This window comes from Camelina sativa, chromosome 5, assembly GCF_030686135.1.
Source record: "Camelina sativa cultivar CO46 ecotype springtype chromosome 5, ASM3068613v1".
NCBI classification, from domain to species: Eukaryota; Viridiplantae; Streptophyta; class Magnoliopsida; order Brassicales; family Brassicaceae; genus Camelina; species Camelina sativa.
The window spans coordinates 20597395-20616568 of record NC_141884.1 but is presented as its reverse complement, the minus strand read 5'-3'; the positions used below and the strand labels follow the sequence as shown (position 1 = coordinate 20616568).

The following is a 19174-nucleotide window of genomic DNA, read 5'->3' as shown; positions in this document are numbered from 1 at the left end:
CATGTTCCAACAGTGTGGAGAAGTGCCTTTTTGTAAAATTAGGAGATATCCAAAGAAGGGAAATAGTAGAGTTGTGGAGTTTGTCACTCCAGAAGCAGCATCAGAAGCTATAAAGTTGAATGGGAAGTTCATTGATGGCAGGACTATATATGCGAGTTTTGCCAAATCAAAGGTATGAATCTTTTTCTGACTAGTCTCTAAGGGACTATTATCTTACACTATATTTTGGCTCTGATTGGTAATATGAATTATTGAAGTTGAGTTGCAGAGAATTTTATAATTTGATGTAACTTGCAGTAAATATTATGTGGTAAAAACACCAGTTTGATGTAATGAATCGCTGTAAGTATATGATTTATTAATCTTACCAAAATTACTGACTGGTGACATTTTTGTGGTAGATGTTGCAGTATGTATTATTTAATTAATTTTAGTTTAAAATAAGTAATAATTATAAAGCATTAGTGAATATATTTAATAAATTTATAAAAAATAATAAACATTAAAATATATTAATAATAAAACAATTTTAATATACACAAAATTAACTACACTTCTTTTTTACATTGCAAATTAAAAATAACTATACATGCATTTCACAATATTTACAATCTTATGATATTTAGATTTATGCCTAATTTTATTTCAAATGATAATAAAAATAATAATTTTGGCAAAATATAAGAAATTCAAAATCTAAATGATAACTAACTAAAAGAAGTTATTTAATAAAATAAAAAGTAAAATTTATTTTCATTGATATATGAATTAAACAAAAAAATTAAAAAAAAAATTTTTGTTTTATATAACTGTATTTTCTGTTTTTTTTTTAATTAAAAAAAATAGCTAACTCAACTTACTACATCCTAACTCATGAAAATTTCCATGATGTTGAACAATGTTGTGAGTTAACAATTTTACAAATGTTATAAATCAAAAATTGTAAATCAACCATAACACATTGTAATTCAAATTCAACTTCAAAAAGTTCATTTTTTTCTTGATTGGTAACAGTTTTGAACGATTTATGTGTTAAGTCCATAACTCAGCTTAATTAAATGATAACTCAACTTATTTTTAATGGTTTCAGTTACTTATGCTACTTGGCACCTCCCTATATGTATTTCAGGTATCTGCACTTGAAGAGGGTCTATAACGGATGATCTGAAGACTTCTTACTTTTCGTTGTATATGTACTATGTCTTTCTTAAAACATGTGTGTAATGTCAAAAAAAAACAGGAAATCTCGTTACAGAGAAGTAGAAATTACTAAACTTCCATTGAATTGAATTTAAACCTAAAATCAAATGAGCTTGTCACTTCTCTCTAAGAATATAGCATAAGAGTTTGATCTCCCAAATTACTCAGATTTATATCGAGTGGGACCAATATAGCCACAAATCGAATTTCGTTGGTAAGATTTTATAGCCACTCAGATTTATATTTGACCCGATCAAAATTCTATTTTGGCACATCACTTTTGTTTCCATAGACGAAAGATTTCTCATTGTAGACAAGGTTGATGGTTTATTGTGTATTCGTTATTTACCCTCCAATTATTACCTTGTAGTTTGAGATTAAAAGAAAATTTGTTCAGTTTACAATATTGTGAGGAAGCATGTCAAAAAGTTGAAATTTATTTAAATTTCATCATACAAAATATAATAATAAAAATAGGTAAAAATACAATAGTATCTAAGTGACGAAGTGATTGGACCTTTTTGTGTAATCTATTTACCTTTGTTTTAATGGTGTTCTTAACTAAAGATTATGTTGTGTTATGTTTATAGAGACATGTATAATATAATTTTTGACAAAAAAAAAAAGAGATTTATAATTCGGCAATATTGATTCGAGTTTGCAACTGATCTCTTACGAGCTCAAATTTTGTTTATATTGAGCTTCGTTATTTTGTGTTGTGAGTGTTTTGTATTGAAACAGAAAATAGGAAAGATCTCAATTTGTTTCGTTACTTTACTTTTGCAAATTTGTTATGTATTTATTCTTAAAAATAAAACGTCCGCTCCACACGTCCGCTCCTCTCCTCGTCTCCAACGGCTAGTAGTAACATTTTTAATTTTTTATGACCAACACTCATTTTAAACCGTTAGATCTCAATTAAAAGTTAAACCAACGGTCAAGATTTGATTTCAACAAAAAAATGACCGTTAGAGAGAGCTAAACTTTTTTTCCCCCTTTATTTAAAAGAAAACTGTGCCCCTTCTTCAATCACAAATCTTCACGATCGAGAAAAAGTTAGGGTTTTGTTATTCTTTTATCAGAGAGAGAAGCGAAAAAGAGGTTTTGAATCAGAGAGAGTGGCGTCTGGTTGGGTTGAAGCCGGGACGGGAAAGAGTCGTCTCCGGGGTTTCTTTTCATCTCTGTTAACGACTATTGGAGGAGCGTTGCTTCAGATCACAGAAGAAGAACAACAACAAGGTTCAGTAATGGCGTCTAGAGTCTCTGATCTTCCTCATCAGCGCAGAATCGCAGGTTTTTGTTTCTCAATCTTTGATTGATTATACCCTTTTAATTTGGATTTTGGTTAATGTTTTCTTTGATTTTTTGTCTTCGATTTCTTGCAACTACGTGGGTTCTTGACGCGATTTTTGATTACAGATTGATTAAATTTGTTATGGGTCTTGATCGATTGATCTGTTACATCTGTTAATCTAATATTTTCTTTCGTTTTCCTTTAAAGTTTCTTGCAATTGCGTTGGTTTTGATGTGATGTGACTTTAAGTATCTGTTCGTTTACATAAACAACGAAAAGTTTGATGATTTTTGTAAAGCCACTGATGGGTTTCTGTTGTTCTATAGGCGAAATCAAATCGAAGAATGTTGCAGGACATGGGAGACAAAGCCGAAAAGTTCTTGGAGATATTGGGAATCTTGTCACTGGTCGTGATGTTGTAACCGGAAAGGTGATTGATTGATTTTTAAAACATCTTTATGACCTCTTTCTTTCTTTCTTTCTTTCTTTCTTTCTTTGATCATGTTCTGTTTTCATTCGAATTTTGCAACTCATAAAAGTATTTATCTATCTCCTCAGGACGTTGTCAAGAAGGCGAAACCGCAACAGCAGACAAAGGCTGAGGTTATTGTCATCAGCCCTGATGAAAACGAGAAAAGCTGCAAACCACATTTTAGCAGAAGGACTCATACAAGAGGAACCAAGACTTTTACCTCAACCTTAAGAGCACGAAGCAAGGCTGCTTCGAGCGGACTGAAAGAAAACGTAAAGGAGGATCCTGTGATTGATATTGATGCTGTGGATGCTGACAACGAACTTGCTGCTGTGGAATACGTAGATGACATCTTCAAGTATTACAAGACTGTAGAAGAGGAAGGAGGAATCAAAGACTACATAGGATCACAGCCTGAGATAAACGAGAAGATGAGATCGATTCTGATTGATTGGCTTGTTGACGTTCACAGGAAGTTTGAGTTGATGCCAGAGACGCTTTACCTAACCATTAACCTAGTTGATCGGTTTCTATCTTTGGCTATGGTTCCTAGAAGAGAGCTTCAGCTGTTGGGACTAGGTGCTATGCTTATAGCTTGCAAGTATGAAGAGATTTGGGCTCCTGAGGTTAATGACTTCGTCTGTATCTCGGACAATGCCTATTGCAGGAAACAGGTTTTGGCTATGGAGAAATCCATCTTAGGAAAAGTTGAATGGTACATCACTGTTCCAACTCCTTATGTGTTCCTTGGTCGCTATGTTAAAGCTTCTGTTCCATGTGACATTGAGATGGAGAAACTGGTGTTCTACTTGGCTGAGCTGGGACTTATGAAGTATCCTATAGTTGTCTTAAACCGTCCATCGATGCTGGCTGCATCAGCGGTTTATGCTGCGCGTCAAACCCTTGGAAAGACGCCTGTTTGGACTGAGACCTTGAAACATCACACTGGCTACTTGGAAGATGAGATAATGTAAGCGAATCCAATCTTATCTTTGCAGTATGTTATTGAACTATTTCATTATTACCGTCATGAATTAACAATGGTTTGGTTTTGGTTTTTTTTCAGGGAGCATGCGGAAATGCTGATGAAGTTAAGGGACTCGGCTTCAGAGAGTACACTAACTGCAGTGTTCAAGAAATACTCTGTCTCAGAAAACGCTGAAGTTGCTCTTCTTTCTTCCCTCCAAGACTAATCCGTTTCTTGTTCATGAAGAATTAAGAAACAAAACTCTAGTTTTTTGTTGATCATGTAGCTGTAATGATCTCTATGTGTTCTTCTTCTTCGCTTTTGTTTCGGTTTGGTGTAGTATTGGAATCTCTGTGAGATCTTTTTTGTATGTGTGGTTTTTTCATTTATCTTAAGTTTCTCTTGGATTCCGCTGATTTAGTTTGACTGTTTTTTTTGTGATATTATCTTATTAATAGATCGTGTTAATCCTTTTGTCACATTTCTAGTGTTAAGAGACCTTTCCAAACTTCGAACTTATAATATTGAGAAGCAGGTTTTCTAGAAACAACTTCACAGTTGTTTCAGGTTTTTGCAGGATTTTGGTTGATAGGTTTGGCTTTATTGATGGAACACTTGCAATCCTAATATTGTGTGGTTTTATATAATAGAAAAATCAAAATTTTGTGTGGTTTGAGATCTTATCCAAGAAGAGTTTGAGTGATTTTCATGGAGAAGATTGACAACAAAAAAAAAACAAGGTATATGTTATTTTCAAAGGAAACGCCATGAAACAAATGAATAAACAAACACAAGCCACCCGTTACATATAGAGATTCACCATCACCTCTTACTTCATTGATTCGATATCTTTACACACAACAGAAGTACAATTCAAACAAATGCCTAAACCCTATATATAAACTACACAACAAAAAAAGCTCTTACGGATACTATAAAGTCACAACTTAGTTAAGAGCCCCTTCTTCATGGGCTTTGACCCGTCTCTGTTCTGTCATCTGGTCCCGCAAGCGTCACCTGCAACAACACATCAGTTTCATACTTACATCATTACCTCTTTCTACAAAACCATATTTTCTAACTTCATCTTTGTTATATACTTACATTACAATCACAAGCGAATCTTCGTGCAAGCATGATCGCAGCGTTTCTTTCTCTCTCAGATTCAAAAGCTATCACAAAGGACACCCCTTTCTTCGCTTGCCAATACAATGCCTGAGGTGCAGCGTTTCCACCTCCTCTCACTCCACATAGCTACTCAATATGATCATCAAAGATTATGATATAAAAGGTCTCACCGCGCAACACTAAAGATATGACACTTTGTGGGGCAAAAGAGTATGCTTACCTGCATTGCACTAGAGTAGTATTCTTTTGCAATCACTGTCTTTCCCTTGCAAAGTTTTATCCTCATTTTACCAACGTGAAACAAGTGGATAGATTCTGATGTATGGTCTTCCCCACTCATTTGGGTCACAACTACCTGTCAATTACAACAAGGGGAACTATAACATTCATATAAGCCTGAGACATCCCTGCCTATAATATACATATATATGTATTAAGATTTAGCATCAGAGAAACCTTACATTGAAATCAACATCATGTTTCCGTACTAAAGCCTCCACGTAGCTACCCAATCCAGCAGCTGCACCAAATCAAGACTTTGTTAAGTTCGTTGAAACATCTAGTAATGATGAAACCAGTATCGTTTTCATTGATTTGTCATAAGTAAATTATTTCATGAATGATTTTTCATAGTTAATTCAATAAAGTTTTTTATTTTGCTCTTAGGGTAAGTAGTGATAACAATGATTTATAAAAGAGAATATCTACTAAGCAACAGTGCAACACAACCTACACAAAACATTATATCATGCTGACATAAACAAGAACCCTTTATAACATAACAATGAACCTGGATCAATCTTTCCAACTGTGGATAATGAAAGCAAACGGCCATCGTAAGTGATATCTGCATGCAAGACTCGTCCAACATCAAAAGGCTCGGGAGCGTAAACTGATTTTGTGGCACCTGAGAAAGGAATATAGTAATAAATTATCTGTCCTCAGCGAGTAGAACAATCTCCAACTTGATTTGGCTCTAATTACATCAGCAATATGAGCAAAAGTTGTTCCTGATTCCGAAATCATTAGATGTTAATAACAATCTAATTTGTAATCGACAAGCTCTTACAATCTTTTAAATACTTGAACTCAATTAGGAAAAGCTCACCAATTTATGGAACCATGTATTGTTGTATGGATAAAATATTTACACAATTTAGTCAAAGAAAGAAATAATGGGAAAGGTGAGTGGACCTGATATAAGCTCCTTCTTGCTGCCATCAGAAGATGATCGGTACCATTGGATCATACACTTGGAAAGATCAGGAGCATCATTGGAGCAAGATCTGACTCGCAAACAAGAACCTAGAGCTTCAGTGCCATCTATTTCATATATAAGGGATATATTTTCCTCGCTCTTTCTGCACATTGCGAGCTGAATTATAGAAAAATGTAATTTAGTATGAGAATCCATCTGTTTGTAAACAGTATACAGTCACAAAGCCCTCATATCGAAGTTAGGACAATCAAAAGGACCTGCAATGCACTAAAAAGAAAATATATGTGTATGGAATATAGATCCAACTAACCTTCTTTTGTAGTTGAAGAAAATGTTTAGATTTCTCTGCAAGCTGATTCCTAAGTGCTCGAAGCTCATACTCCATGTCCATTACCTAAAACAACGCATATGATTTGACCTTTAAAAACAATATAAGATACTAGAGAAACATTGACTTAGATAGATCGATCAAGCCATTTTAACCCCACAAATAATCCACTTCTCAACTACCTACCCTGCTTGGCTGATGAAGCATTTTAATCCTTCTAGCTTCTTGAACTTCCTTCATTAAGTCTTCCATGTCCTGATATAATAAAGTAAACAATACTGTGTTTACATGTGTTATATACTTGACAAGAAAATGGAACAATAAGCTGGTTTACATGTGCAAAGGTGAAATCAGCATAAGCTGGAGAGATCTCCAATGTTACGTAAATCAATATTATAAGCATAAGACAATTTACTAGATCATGGTAGAAGCCATCACTACATACCTGTTTCCCAGAGGCCCGGGACATCTGCTCATGTTCTCGCAGGGCTTCTTCCACTCTTTGTACAGCTGCTCTTGCACTTTCAATCTCAGCACGCGCAAAAGCTCTTTCCTCATCGACAAGTTTCTTAGCATCCTCTGAGGCCTAGTTAAAGAATGCTACCCACTAATCAGCAATAAAATTAAAACACATTTGCATATTTATTAAACCATTCCAACCAGTAATCACTAATTTACAACTTCATAGTTCTTTATCAAAAGTATTCGAATATCAACTACTTAAAAATGACAACAAAAAGGACCAGCTCTCTCTTATTTATCTGGCTACCTCAAGGACTAACGAAACCTGAATGGCATTAAGCCGTGGACGAAAACATATTTGCTATTTCAGAGGACTTGGTTGTTTCAGGTGAAAAATGAAATAGACATGTCAACGTCTCAAAGAGCATGTTTTACCTGCTTTAAGAAAGACGCCAGCTTCTTTACTTCCGCTTTTTCTATGAACAGCTCTCCTTCTCGCTGAGTTAACTGAACAGCCAAAGCTTCAACCTAGCAGAATTTACAAATTCGAAACATACTTAAGAAATAGAGGAACGCCGAAAAAATGTTGGCGATGGGATAATGAGCCAATTTAAGAAGGCAACACTGGAAAGGGAAAATAGAACACATTTTGATTCGAAAGGCTAGTGGCTATAGATATCACCACATAAAGTACCAGAACTATACAAAGAAATGACTATAAAAGACTAACCATGGCAATGGCTTCCTCTACATCATCCTTGTTTCTACCTGCGACACGTCCTCTTAGAGACTCCAATGCATCTCGAAGTTTCTTTAATAGAACATGTTTCTCCAAGGAAGTTGCTTCTTTGAGTTTTGCCTGCATTCATTCCCAACCAAATTAGCCTTAGGCACATATAAGAACCAACAGAGAAACAAAACTGAGTAGAAGATACCAAACATTGAAATAAGGATAATATATCAGACCTCCTCGGATAGCTTAGCAGCTGCAGCCAAACCCTTCTCAAATTTATTGGCAAGGTCACGAACAGACAAACGTTTTTGCTGGTCCATAAGCTGTGCTGTCTCACGCGCAACAACCTCTTTCATTGATAGCACTTTAGGGTCATCTTTCACATCAAATATCTGATCATTAGCCCCAATTCTATAATTAGGAAATCTACTCGAAGCAAATTTCACATCTGCTGATACTACTGGAACACCATCTCTCTGCAATGAATCTCGGAAATCGCGGGTAACCCTTGTCATCTGTGTCTTATTTATAAACCAAAAAAAAATGAAAATGCTTAGACTTGAAGGAACTTAGACAAAACAAAGATTAAAAATTAAAAAGACAGAAAATGCCAGTAGATGTCTAACCACTATGACTAGTAGTAATATACTCCAATGTGCTCACAGATCTGTCCTTGAGAAAATCCACAAAATCTGAAATACCAAAAAAACAATAACATTGATTCTTCAACATCAAACAAAGAAACTCATGCCAGTGTTGGAGATAACAATAGATTCAACACACATTGAAGAAAGTCATCGTAATACAGATAAAGGTTTGGAGGAAGTCAAAACCCTAGATTACCAAATAAAGAGTTGCTGACAAATACCACCAATTTAGTAACAAATTTCAAAGAATATAGAAACTGAGAGTCAAATTTAGGAACTTTGAAATCCAAAATGAGAACACAAAACACTGTAGTAATCCGAACAATGCCAGAAATATTTAGGCAATGAAGTTGAAGAGAACAAAGCTAAAGACTTCTTACCCGAATCCGATTGATGGATCAGACAAATGTTTGCGTTGAAATCGAATACGAATAGGTCTTCGGGAACACAAGGAAGAAGAAGAAGATTTGGTCTGAGCAGAAGGAAAAAGTGAAGTTTGATAGAGTCGTAAGCATTAGCTTTACCAAAAAGCAAAAGACCGTGAAAAAAATTGTGGCTTTGGTGGAAACAGTGAAGTATGTTTTTTTTTTTTTAATCTCTTCTTTAATAATTTATTATATATTTAATAGTTTTCTGGTTTAGGTAATAAATTGTTTCATAATTTTCAACTCCGGTTGATGCGTGTCTTTGTCGTATCTGTTTGTTGTTAGTCTGAAAACTTCAAAAATCTCACGGCGGTCACGGATTCTGTTTTCATTTCATGTTATTTTATTATTTTATTTGCTCTCTCTCTTTTGTGTGTTTAACCAACGAGATTTTATTATTGTCCTAACCAAATCTTAACAATTCAAATGATGACATTAAATAAGAGTAATTTGGTGAAACTATACTTTTCATTTGAAAACACTAGATCACTCGCGTTCTACACGAAGATAAGAGGGTTTATCTATACTATTAAAAGGGAAACATTTTTAATAAGTAGACATAGAGTTTGAAATTATTACAATGAAATGTCACTTAAATAGGAATAAGGATATTAATCTTTGAAACCAAACAGAAATAATTAATGAGAAACTGTGGAGCCAAACATATATTATATGTGATACATTTAGCCATAAAATCGAAACCAAACAGATTGATATGAAATGATTATTAACACACAAAATTCGGAACAAAAAATATGGTAACATAATATTCGTTATATATGCCATTAAATCTTAAACAAATCTTCCCACGTAGTTAGCTACTACAATTAAAGTGAAGAAAAACTATCCACGTTATTTCTTCCCTTTTTTGTTACTATTAGAAAAATTCAATCTTAGAATATCTTCTACAAAAAGATATATATATACTGTATGCGGTTAATTAAAAAAAATGTATTTGACAATTTATACCAAAATTTCAGAAAGTTAACATAATCTAAAAGATTTCCAAAGATTGCAATTTACAAAATTCTAGCAACTTACCAAATATTGGTAGATTTCCAAAGATTGTAATTTACAAAATCTTAGCAACTTACCAAATATTGGTACACGATATGATTAACTTTTAAATACTAGGGTATATTCTTAAAAAATCCCCTACTAATATAAATACAAGAAACGTAATGAAGGTTTAAGTCAGCTCGACTACTACAAACCATTTACAGTTCCAGTTGTTCCAAAATAACAAAAAATGGCTACAAACAATTATTTCACAAGTCTTGCTAACATCAAACCTTTTAAGACCATTTGGAAGATACAAGTGAAGATTGTACAGAGTTGAAGGCAGGACAAACTTTGGAATTGATACTCACTGATATTGATGTGAGTGTATTTCAATAATAGTATAGATTATATTTGTTTACCTTTACAATATATTTTAATATGTGTTTTAATATAGATTTGTTTTCATGTTCTTTAAACAGAGAACTCTAATCCGTGCAACTATGAAAAATACTTGGTTAACAAGTTTTTTCAGAATGATTGCTCCAGGAAAGTGGAGACTTATCAAAAATTTCCAGCTGACTAAAGCTATGGGAAAAAACCGGGGTCGGACATGTTACATTTTCTAGATCACGTTAACCAGGATGGCAAATATAGGGTGACGGAACTGAATCATACGGGGTCGAATCCAAATAATGAGTCACCATTGTTTGCCAGCGTTACAGCTACCATGTTCATAGTTGGAAGGTTTTTTCAATCAGCTCCCTATGTTGAAAAGGATACCATCTACAATGGACATGATAGCTGTAAAATTCACAAGGTTGGTTAAGCATTTTTTTTCTTATGGTTTTATTTATAGCTAGCCAACTAGCCATTGTATAACATTTGCTTAATAATGTTTAGTGTAACTTAAGATACACTAATCATGTTAAATTGTTTTCTGAAGTTTTTCTAAAACAGGTCGATGGTGCTCTTCACGGATTTAATAAGGAAAATCTCGATAATCAAATAATGAATGCTGAAAGTGTCCCAAAACATTTTAGAGTTATCATTTTCAAAAATTACTTTGTCTAAGTTTTTTTGATTAAATAGTTTTGTCACAGATATTTAGTATTAATTCAAATCTATTCTTATTAGTTTTTAAATGAGAAGTCAATAGGATTAAAATACTAACCTCTTATTTGTATGAAATGGCAAGTGCTTGCATATGCTTCTTTTGCCTTGCTTCATATTGCTTATCTTTTTCGTCTAACTTATTTAACATGACAAAAAAGAAACTGATTTTGTTATTCTTTTCCAATGAAAGAGAGTATATTTGACAGCAAAAAACAAAAATGTATTAGAAAGGTCATGCAAGTCATCTATTATCAGAATAGTTTTAACTAAATCGAGCGTCACTTTTATATTATTCATAGAACCCATAATCTGACATGCAAGAAACATTATAGGGTTGGCTAATGCTAACTTTCTAGACTTTATAACTAAAAAGGTTTGAATTCTAAATCACTTATTAGACTTGGTATTCTAGATCAATAATTCAAAAGAAGAGTTGTGATGGTGATAATGATAGTATGCGAAATCAATAAAAATCAGACGTTGAAGTCACTGATTAGTTGATTCAGTTTCTCATAGTTATAATATGAGAACAATGTACATAAAAGAAAACTAAACAATTAAAAACACACTTGGATTCAAAACTGTTATAGCACACACAAAAACAAGAGAATATTAATATTGTAATTTGAGTAATATAAATTAGTGAAATATTTTGTAGAATTGTTATTAAAAAAAGCTCTAAACTATGCTTCTCTCTTTTTCCAAACTTATTTTTTATTTTACAAACTTAATTTAAAAAATGCATACTTACATCCCTAATTCTGGTTGGACAACTAAAGTTCAAAATAAAATTTTGCAAAAAAAAAAGACGAGATTTTTTAATTATCCAGTGAACCTTGCAGCTTTTTGGATTATTTGCGATCTTCTGATAATAAAAAATAAGTAATTATATATAATATATAATTTTACAGGTATATTAGTATATATTATCTAATCTATAGTATTAAAATCTTATAATAATTTGTAATAGATATGAAATAATTTGTACCAAATGCCCAACTGATATAAGTTTGGGTTATAAATATTATACCAGATTTGTTATTTATTTTCTCTGTTTGACTAAAATATATAATTTCAAATCGGTTATAAATGAAAAAACATGATATATATGGGACGGGACGGGTTTTCTATCTCAAAATAACATAACACCTTTCTCTCTTTCTTTTTCTTTACTTTCTAGTTGTCTATACTTACAACAAAAACAAATCTGATTATTCTTTTTGTAAAACTGAATTAAAAACAAATCGATTACTAAATTCAAGTTTGAATTATGAATGTTACTATGATTCCTAAAAAAATATGTTTACAAATATTATCTTGCACATATATAATATATTGCATACATGATAATAAACTTAGTTTTTGAAATCAATTCCGCACGTACGTGCGGGTCCGAATCTAGTCTATTTTTTAAAAATCTTACTTTAAGGATTAGTTATAAGTTATAACTTATAACTTACTATATATATTTAATAGTGAGAATTACTAGTTTGACCCAAATTGAGCAGTTAATTGCTAGATTAGCTCCTAAAATTTGAGGGTCAATTGGATTAATTTTTTACCGAAAATACCCTTTTTTGCTTTGTTAGGAAAAAAGTCAATAATACCCTTGGTAAAAAATTCCTGCAATTTCTTTTTTTTTTTCTTTTTTTATAAAAGTCTGCCATACATGTAATGGCAGATTAATTTGTAAGTGGCAGATTTATTGTCCATGGCAATTTTTTTTTGGCAGACTTATTTTAGATGGCAGATTAATTTGCAGAATTTGACGGCAGATTTGTTTTCTATGGCAGATTTATTTGAAGTGTGTAACGACAGATTTTTTGTGGACAGCAAATTTTCTTAACGCGACAGACTTATTTATAAAGTCATGACAGATTTTCATTGTTTTAGTCAAATTTCTAGGAATTTTGTGGCAGATTTTTTATGATTGTTGTAACAGTTTTATTTTTCACTTAAAAAATCTGTCACACTGCGACAAATTTATAAACGTAAAAATAATTGCTAGTTTGACATCTAGTGGTGACAGATTTTTTTAAGTTATGACTGATTTTTGGATTGAAGGAAAAATCTGTTGTTTGGTAAGAGATTTTCAAAAGTCTTTTTAAAATTGCTATATTGACCCACATGCACAATATACGTTATGGCAGATTTTGTTATGTTATGACAGTTTTTTTTTTTCCTACTAAAAAATCTGCTGCTTAATAACAGATTTATTATACATGAATACAATGATAACAGATTTATTTTTTGTTGATATAGTGACAGCAGATTTGTTATCTGTAATGACGAATCTATTATTTCACGTTTGATAACAGATTTTTTATAACAGTTTTTTTCAGGGTGATGACAGATTTATTAGTGCCTTTTGTGACAGATTTTTTTTTTAAGTTAAGCGACAGACTTTTGTAGCAGTTGCCATATATGGCGAGAATCTAGGGTTTACCCTTTTTTCTCTTTTGTATCGTGCCTCCCCTCCCCCTTTATCGACTGAAATTTTTTTCTCTTTTGGGTTCATCTTATTTTTCCATAAATTCCTTCTTCCTCCTCTCCAATGTGGATTTAATCATGCTTTCTTCCTTTTGGGGTTCATAATCGACTTCTCTATTATTTTCCTTTTAAGGTGGTTGTTTTTTTCATTCCTTCCTTCACGTTTTAGAGTGATTCATATACAACCAAGAGAATATGAAGCAGGTGATTCTCGTTTGTGGTAATTGGATCTTTGACAACAACAAATGGTTGTTTGTTGTTGATAATGAAAGGGGTTCACGAATTCTACAATGTAACGATCAAAGCAGTTTTGATGATTGCATTGGAATGGTATATGATGATTACATGCTGGATAACAAGGTATTTGATGTTGTCTTGAGTTACAAGATCTCGAAGAGGTTATTGCAGGATTTACCCGGTGATACACCACCAGTTATTATTGATAATTCTCGTCAGTTGCACACTTTTCTAGGACAATTGGAAAGGGATACAGGTCGACTTTGTGTTGAAGTGAAGAAGAAAATACAGACTGATTTGAATCACATAGGTAAGAAACGAGGAAGAGATGAAAATGATCATGGAGAAGAGTATCTTGATATGGCCAGCGACACAAATGAAGAAGAGATGGATGAAGATGATAGTAGATTTGATTATTGTGATGATTCTGACGGAATATATTCTGATGATGAGAATTTTACCCTGTATGGAATTCCACCAGAAGAAGAGGATCATAAATTGCCAATGAAGAAAAGGAGTTCATCTTTTTATATTGAAGAAAATAAGGAACCTGTTGATGTCTCAAAGGTAGACTTGTCTTTTGTGAATTTGGCTGTTGGGCAAATGTATGATACAAAGGAGCACCTAGAAACACGGTTGAAGATACTAACCTTGGTACAAAGGTTTGATTATTTTGTTTACAAATCAAGACCAACACTATTGATTGTCAAGTGTTGGGTTAAAGGATGCAAGTGGAGGGTAAGAGCTGCAACATTAAATCACTTTCCAAAGTTTGAGGTGCGTGTGTTTATTTCAGCACATACATGTTCTGTAACAGAGCGCTCTACACGTGCCCGACAAGCAGATCATCATATTCTAGGAGAGTTGTACAAAGATTTTGTTGGTGGAGTTGGTCCCAAGGTACTGCCAATGCATGTTGCTGAAGCGTTAAATAAACGCTTTCGAATCAAGGTATAATTTTTCCCATTTATTTAGCATTATTTCGATTATTTTGTTTAGCATTAGCATTATTCCTTTTTTTTTACACAACAATGAAAAAAAATATTTGTTGATGATAGATGGATTATTGGAAAGCATATCGAACGTTAAGGCATGCTCGCGAGTTGGTCAGGGGTAGTCCAGAGAGTGGTTATGAGCAGCTTCCTACATATTTGTATATGATAAAAAGGGCAAATCCTGGAACTTTTACACAGCTCGATGTTGATGAAGCTCAAAGATTTAAGTACTGTTTTCTAGCATTTGGTGCAAGCATACAGGGATTTCCGTTTTTGAGAAAAGTGGTTGTTGTGGATGGTACTTTTTTACAGGGAAAATACTTAGGGACACTTCTGACAGCAACAGCTCAAGATGGCAATTTTCAGATTTTTCCAATTGCTTTCGCCGTGGTTGATACAGAGAATGATGAATCATGGGAATGGTTTTTCAAGCAACTCAGCTATGTGATACCAGATGATGAAAGCCTTTCCATTATTTCTGATAGGCATCAATCAATTGGGAAAGCTATTAAAAAGGTCTATCCGAAGTCTAGTAGGGGAATATGTACATACCATATGTACAAGAATATTTTGGTCTGGTTTAAAGGTCGAGCAGAATTCGCTTTGGTTAAAAAGGCGGCAAATGCTTTTAGACTTATCGACTTTCAAACCACATTTGATCAGATAGAAGCCATGAATCCAGCACTACATGAGTACCTCGTGAGGGCTGATGTGCGTATGTGGACTCGTGTACATTTCCCAGGTGATAGGTACAACTTGCTTACAAGCAACATTGCAGAATCAATGAATAAGGTCATGTCACATGCTAGGAGCTTTCCTATTGTACAACTATTGGAAGAAATAAGGTCCACGATGACTAGGAATCCCGAAACACAAAATTCTTAGGCCCCATATCAAACTGCATGTAGTTTCTTCAATGTAGTGATCAGATCTTGGTCTAAGAAAGCTATCCATTGTTTAGGATACGGACAAGGCTCACGCATATATCTTCGCCGGAACATAGCCATTGCACAACCCATGTGCTACATTCAAAAAAATAAAAACTAGAATAAGCGAAAATATAGTATTGAATAAACGCTTATACTAAATTATCAAAAATAAACTTACATAGTCTGTCAACCATCCATAGTCAAAGCTTGGCCAATTTTCCCTTGGAGTCATAATTTTCCAATAGAATCTCACAGCTGCGTTGCTGGTGCTAAGTGGCTCTTCCCTGTGAATATAAGAAAGATTTAGTACATATATAGATAATGATAGTAACTTTTATAAACTATTCAGAGTTGTTGATGTATACTTATCAAGGCTGAGAAAATCCAAAAGTCTCTGATGTTTCCCATCATCTACAGGCTTAAGATGATCGCCTAACACATTATCACCCTCTGTAATGATCCGCTTAACTGTCGAGTTACCAAGGTAGGGATACTTCTGCGATTCTGCCAACTGGGGCACGCGTCTAGAAGTCTTCGAAGGTCCAGGTCCATCCAACTTCGTCAAAGCCTCTCCAAGGCGGTTTAGTGTCACCTCAAGTTTTTTATGTACCAACTGATCCTCCTCGTTGGACCATGTATCTTCAGAACTGGAAGCTATTTTCAATTTAGCTTTCTGAACTTGGGTAGTAATATCCTCAACATCGTCAGAAGCAAGACCAGTTATCTTCTTTTTCTTGGAAGTTTCCTTCTTCTCAACCTTCACAGATTCCTTCTTTTCAAAGAGAGGAAGATTCTCTGATATCTTATCTTCTTCTTTCTTCTCATTCTTGACAGTGTAAACCTTCCTCACCACCCTTTGAACTGGAAATTCATCTTGTGATGTCTGCTTCATCTCAACAATCCATGACTGCAACCAAACAGAACATGAGAAGAAAGAGGTAAGAAAATCGAGAAATGATATATTTAAGAAAAAAAAAACAGAATGAGAAGTTTGATATTAAGATGAGAACCGTATAAGTTTAAAACAAAAAAAAAAAGAACATGAGAAGTAAAACATGATACGCTTTAACAAACACAACATGAGAAGTAAAAAAATAAACAGAACATGAGAAGTAAAAAAATAAACAGAATATGTGAAGTTTTAAAAAAATAGAACATGTGAAGTTTTAAAAAAACAGAACATGAGAAGTTTTAAAAATACAGAACATGTGAAGTTTAAAAAAAACAGAACATGAGAAGCTTTAAAATAACAGAACATAAGAAGCTTTAAAAAAAACAAAACATGGGAAGTTAAAAAAAAAAAACGAAAATGATAAAGTTTTAAAAAACATAACATGAGAAGTTCTAACAAAACAGAAAATGAGAAGTTTGATATTAAGATGAGAACCGTATAAGTTTAAAACAAAAAAAAACAAGAACATGAGAAGTAAAACATGATACGCTTTAACAAACACAACATGAGAAGTAAAAAAATAAACAGAACATGAGAAGTTTTAAAAAAACAGAACATGTGAAGTTTAAAAAAAACAGAACATGAGAAGCTTTAAAATAACAAAACATGAGAAGCTTTAAAAAAACAAAACATGGGAAGTTAAAAAAAAACGAAAATGATAAGGTTTTAAAAAATAGAACATGAGAAGTTCTAACAAAACAGAAAATGAGAAGTAAAAAAATAAAACGACTTGGTAAGCTTTTTTAAAAACAGAACATGAGAAGTTTTTAGACAACAACAGAACATGAGAAGTAAAGGAAAATGAAACTTACATGTGCTTTACTTGTTCCCTCATCATCGTTAATGGTGTGCGAAGTGGCATCATTCCGTACATCAGCGTCTTTTGGCTCTTTTTTTTCTTTCTCCAATGCTTTAATCCTCTCACCCATCTCCTCTTTGAACACCGTCAATTTTTTTCAACGAATGTTTCAAATTTACTCTCCAAAGCATCTATTCGACTGTTGAGTGTTTTGCCCAAGTCAGAAACAGTCTCAGTCATTTTCTCAATCGCCCTCCAAATATCCAAAGAAATTGACTTGTCATCCTTACCATCCTACAATAACATGTTCATTAATATCATAATAGAGAAGACAAAAAAATGTTAATCAATTACGGTAAAGGAAAACGAAACCTTTCCTCCATGTTGGTTACATTTTTTCCCTTGTTCACATTTAAGATCACTATCAGTCCATCTTTTTTTCTTAGGATTGCACCCTCTGTTGTCATTCACCTTATCAGCTTCAGCACTTCTTTTCTTCTTTGTTGAACTTATACCAACTGTCTTGCCACAACTCCAAGCATCTAGAGACAAACGGTTATGAATGAGATCTTTAATTAGCTCGTCTAGGTGTGGATCCGTATGCTCATCTGAGTCAGACCATAGAGGATACATGTCTTCCTCTGAAACATGAATTATATGCCTAACACGAACCTACAAGCAATGAATAAAGTAAGTTTAAATTCACACAAATTATTTGTTCATGTCAAAACATAATTTTTTTAAAAAAAATAGTAACAAACTACTAACCTGTCCGTGCAAATTCTTCTCTTTTTTGATGAAGTCTGTGAAGTTGATACGTTTTCGTGATGATCGCCAATCAAGAAGTGGAACACCACTCACTTCTATCCTTCTAAACCCATAACTTTCTCCAATTCCAGTAACACTCTCATACAGCCAAATCAACATAGCATGAACGCAGCCGTGTATGGTGTATGATCCGTCATAGTCAACCATCTTAACAGAATTCACTAAACACTAAAAGCCACCCGACCCCATGGATGTTTTTCAAAAGCAACTGGATCTAAAACTCTCTTAGCGGTCGCCAACGGGATTCTAGATGTATGATGAATTCCATGTACGCATAGTGACAACAGACATAACCTACCAACCATCATCCTCTTATCAAAATCCCATGTTTTGTTAGAATCAATCACCTTTACCAACTCACTCCACATAGGACCATCAAGGGTTGTTGGTATTTTCATTTCTTTCCAGAAATCATGGTGATCAACATCAAAGTTCTCTAAAGGGTCAAATGCATCACAATTTAACCTTGTTATCTCTGCAAACTCATTTAAAGAAAATCTAATTGGCCTATCATCGATCAAAGACCAAACCTCATGGATGTTGTTGATTCTCAGCTGATGTGTGAGTAGAAAGTGAACTCTCTACGCAGCCCAGGTGTATTCCAATTCAGCAAACTTTATAAATACTCTAAGAGATGATTCCTTGAGTTTGTCCCAGACATCCACCCCTAATCCTTCTCTCAAAAATCCAATTTTGGACACAAAACAATTGTGGTTCATGCTCCTATGTTGGAGAGGCGATTTTCCATCTTCATAAAGTAGAGGAGGATATTTGATGCTATTACTTGAAGATGCCATTCCTAAACAATATATCAAATCTCTCATTAAAAGAAGTCAAAGAGAATCCGATAAGCAATTATATCCAAAAACAACAAATCGACACAGTAAAAATATATAAAATCAAGACAAAATTCTTCAATGACTAAAGACCCAATATATATAAAACTGTGAAGCT

General features: G+C 33.5%; 4 protein-coding genes and 1 pseudogene across 5 annotated transcripts; 3 read left to right on the top strand and 2 right to left on the bottom strand.

Moving 5' to 3' along the window:
- Window positions 1-1920: 1920 nt before the first annotated feature.
- Window positions 1921-4414, top strand: LOC104787062 (cyclin-B1-4). The gene is made up of 4 exons (XM_010512566.3): window positions 1921-2493; window positions 2821-2924; window positions 3053-3936; window positions 4033-4414. The coding sequence occupies exons 1-4, from the start codon at window positions 2448-2450 to the stop codon at window positions 4157-4159; spliced, it is 1161 nt and encodes a 386-aa protein (XP_010510868.1). The 5' UTR covers window positions 1921-2447; the 3' UTR covers window positions 4160-4414.
- Window positions 4415-4683: 269 nt separating this feature from the next.
- On the bottom strand, window positions 4684-9070 carry LOC104787061 (stomatal closure-related actin-binding protein 1). 2 transcript variants are annotated; one of them, XM_010512564.3, is made up of 14 exons: window positions 8831-9070; window positions 8430-8495; window positions 8037-8324; window positions 7801-7929; window positions 7506-7598; window positions 7054-7194; window positions 6795-6863; window positions 6591-6674; window positions 6256-6436; window positions 5852-5968; window positions 5523-5581; window positions 5282-5416; window positions 5038-5187; window positions 4684-4950 (listed from the first exon to the last, which is right to left on the bottom strand). In XM_010512564.3, the coding sequence occupies exons 3-14, from the start codon at window positions 8316-8318 to the stop codon at window positions 4900-4902; spliced, it is 1491 nt and encodes a 496-aa protein (XP_010510866.2). In that variant the 5' UTR covers window positions 8319-8324; window positions 8430-8495; window positions 8831-9070; the 3' UTR covers window positions 4684-4899. The 2 variants fall into 2 exon arrangements, with proteins under 2 accessions (XP_010510866.2, XP_010510867.2); XM_010512565.3 differs by having other exon boundaries at window positions 8037-8318; window positions 8831-9055.
- Window positions 9071-13675: 4605 nt separating this feature from the next.
- LOC104789311 (uncharacterized) lies at window positions 13676-14648 on the top strand (annotated as a pseudogene).
- Window positions 14649-14775: 127 nt separating this feature from the next.
- On the top strand, window positions 14776-15597 carry LOC147944089 (protein FAR1-RELATED SEQUENCE 6-like). Its single transcript, XM_087512460.1, has one exon. The coding sequence runs from the start codon at window positions 14776-14778 to the stop codon at window positions 15595-15597; it is 822 nt and encodes a 273-aa protein (XP_087368586.1).
- On the bottom strand, window positions 15347-18058 carry LOC109132964 (uncharacterized). Its single transcript, XM_087512175.1, has 4 exons — window positions 17406-18058; window positions 16007-16548; window positions 15820-15925; window positions 15347-15734 (listed from the first exon to the last, which is right to left on the bottom strand). The coding sequence occupies exons 1-4, from the start codon at window positions 17520-17522 to the stop codon at window positions 15606-15608; spliced, it is 894 nt and encodes a 297-aa protein (XP_087368301.1). The 5' UTR covers window positions 17523-18058; the 3' UTR covers window positions 15347-15605.
- Between the last annotated feature and the right edge of the window lie 1116 nt (window positions 18059-19174).

Excerpts from the sequence above, each read along its gene's own strand:
- LOC104787062 (XM_010512566.3), top strand. The coding sequence starts at position 2,448 with ATGGCGTCTAGAGTCTCTGATCTTCCTCATCAGCGCAGAATCGCAG. Across the intron at positions 2,494-2,820 it reads TCATCAGCGCAGAATCGCAG|GCGAAATCAAATCGAAGAAT; the intron begins GTTTTTGTTTCT and ends GTTGTTCTATAG. Across the intron at positions 3,937-4,032 it reads TACTTGGAAGATGAGATAAT|GGAGCATGCGGAAATGCTGA; the intron begins GTAAGCGAATCC and ends GTTTTTTTTCAG.
- LOC104787061 (XM_010512564.3), bottom strand. The coding sequence starts at position 8,318 with ATGACAAGGGTTACCCGCGATTTCCGAGATTCATTGCAGAGAGATGGT. Across the intron at positions 6,675-6,794 it reads TGCTTCATCAGCCAAGCAGG|GTAATGGACATGGAGTATGA; the intron begins GTAGGTAGTTGA and ends GCGTTGTTTTAG. Across the intron at positions 5,582-5,851 it reads AGTTGGAAAGATTGATCCAG|CTGCTGGATTGGGTAGCTAC; the intron begins GTTCATTGTTAT and ends GATTTGGTGCAG.
- LOC147944089 (XM_087512460.1), top strand. The coding sequence starts at position 14,776 with ATGGATTATTGGAAAGCATATCGAACGTTAAGGCATGCTCGCGAGTTG.
- LOC109132964 (XM_087512175.1), bottom strand. The coding sequence starts at position 17,522 with ATGGGTGAGAGGATTAAAGCATTGGAGAAAGAAAAAAAAGAGCCAAAA. Across the intron at positions 16,549-17,405 it reads AGGGAACAAGTAAAGCACAT|TCATGGATTGTTGAGATGAA; the intron begins GTAAGTTTCATT and ends GTTTGGTTGCAG. Across the intron at positions 15,926-16,006 it reads GATTTTCTCAGCCTTGATAA|GGAAGAGCCACTTAGCACCA; the intron begins GTATACATCAAC and ends TTATATTCACAG.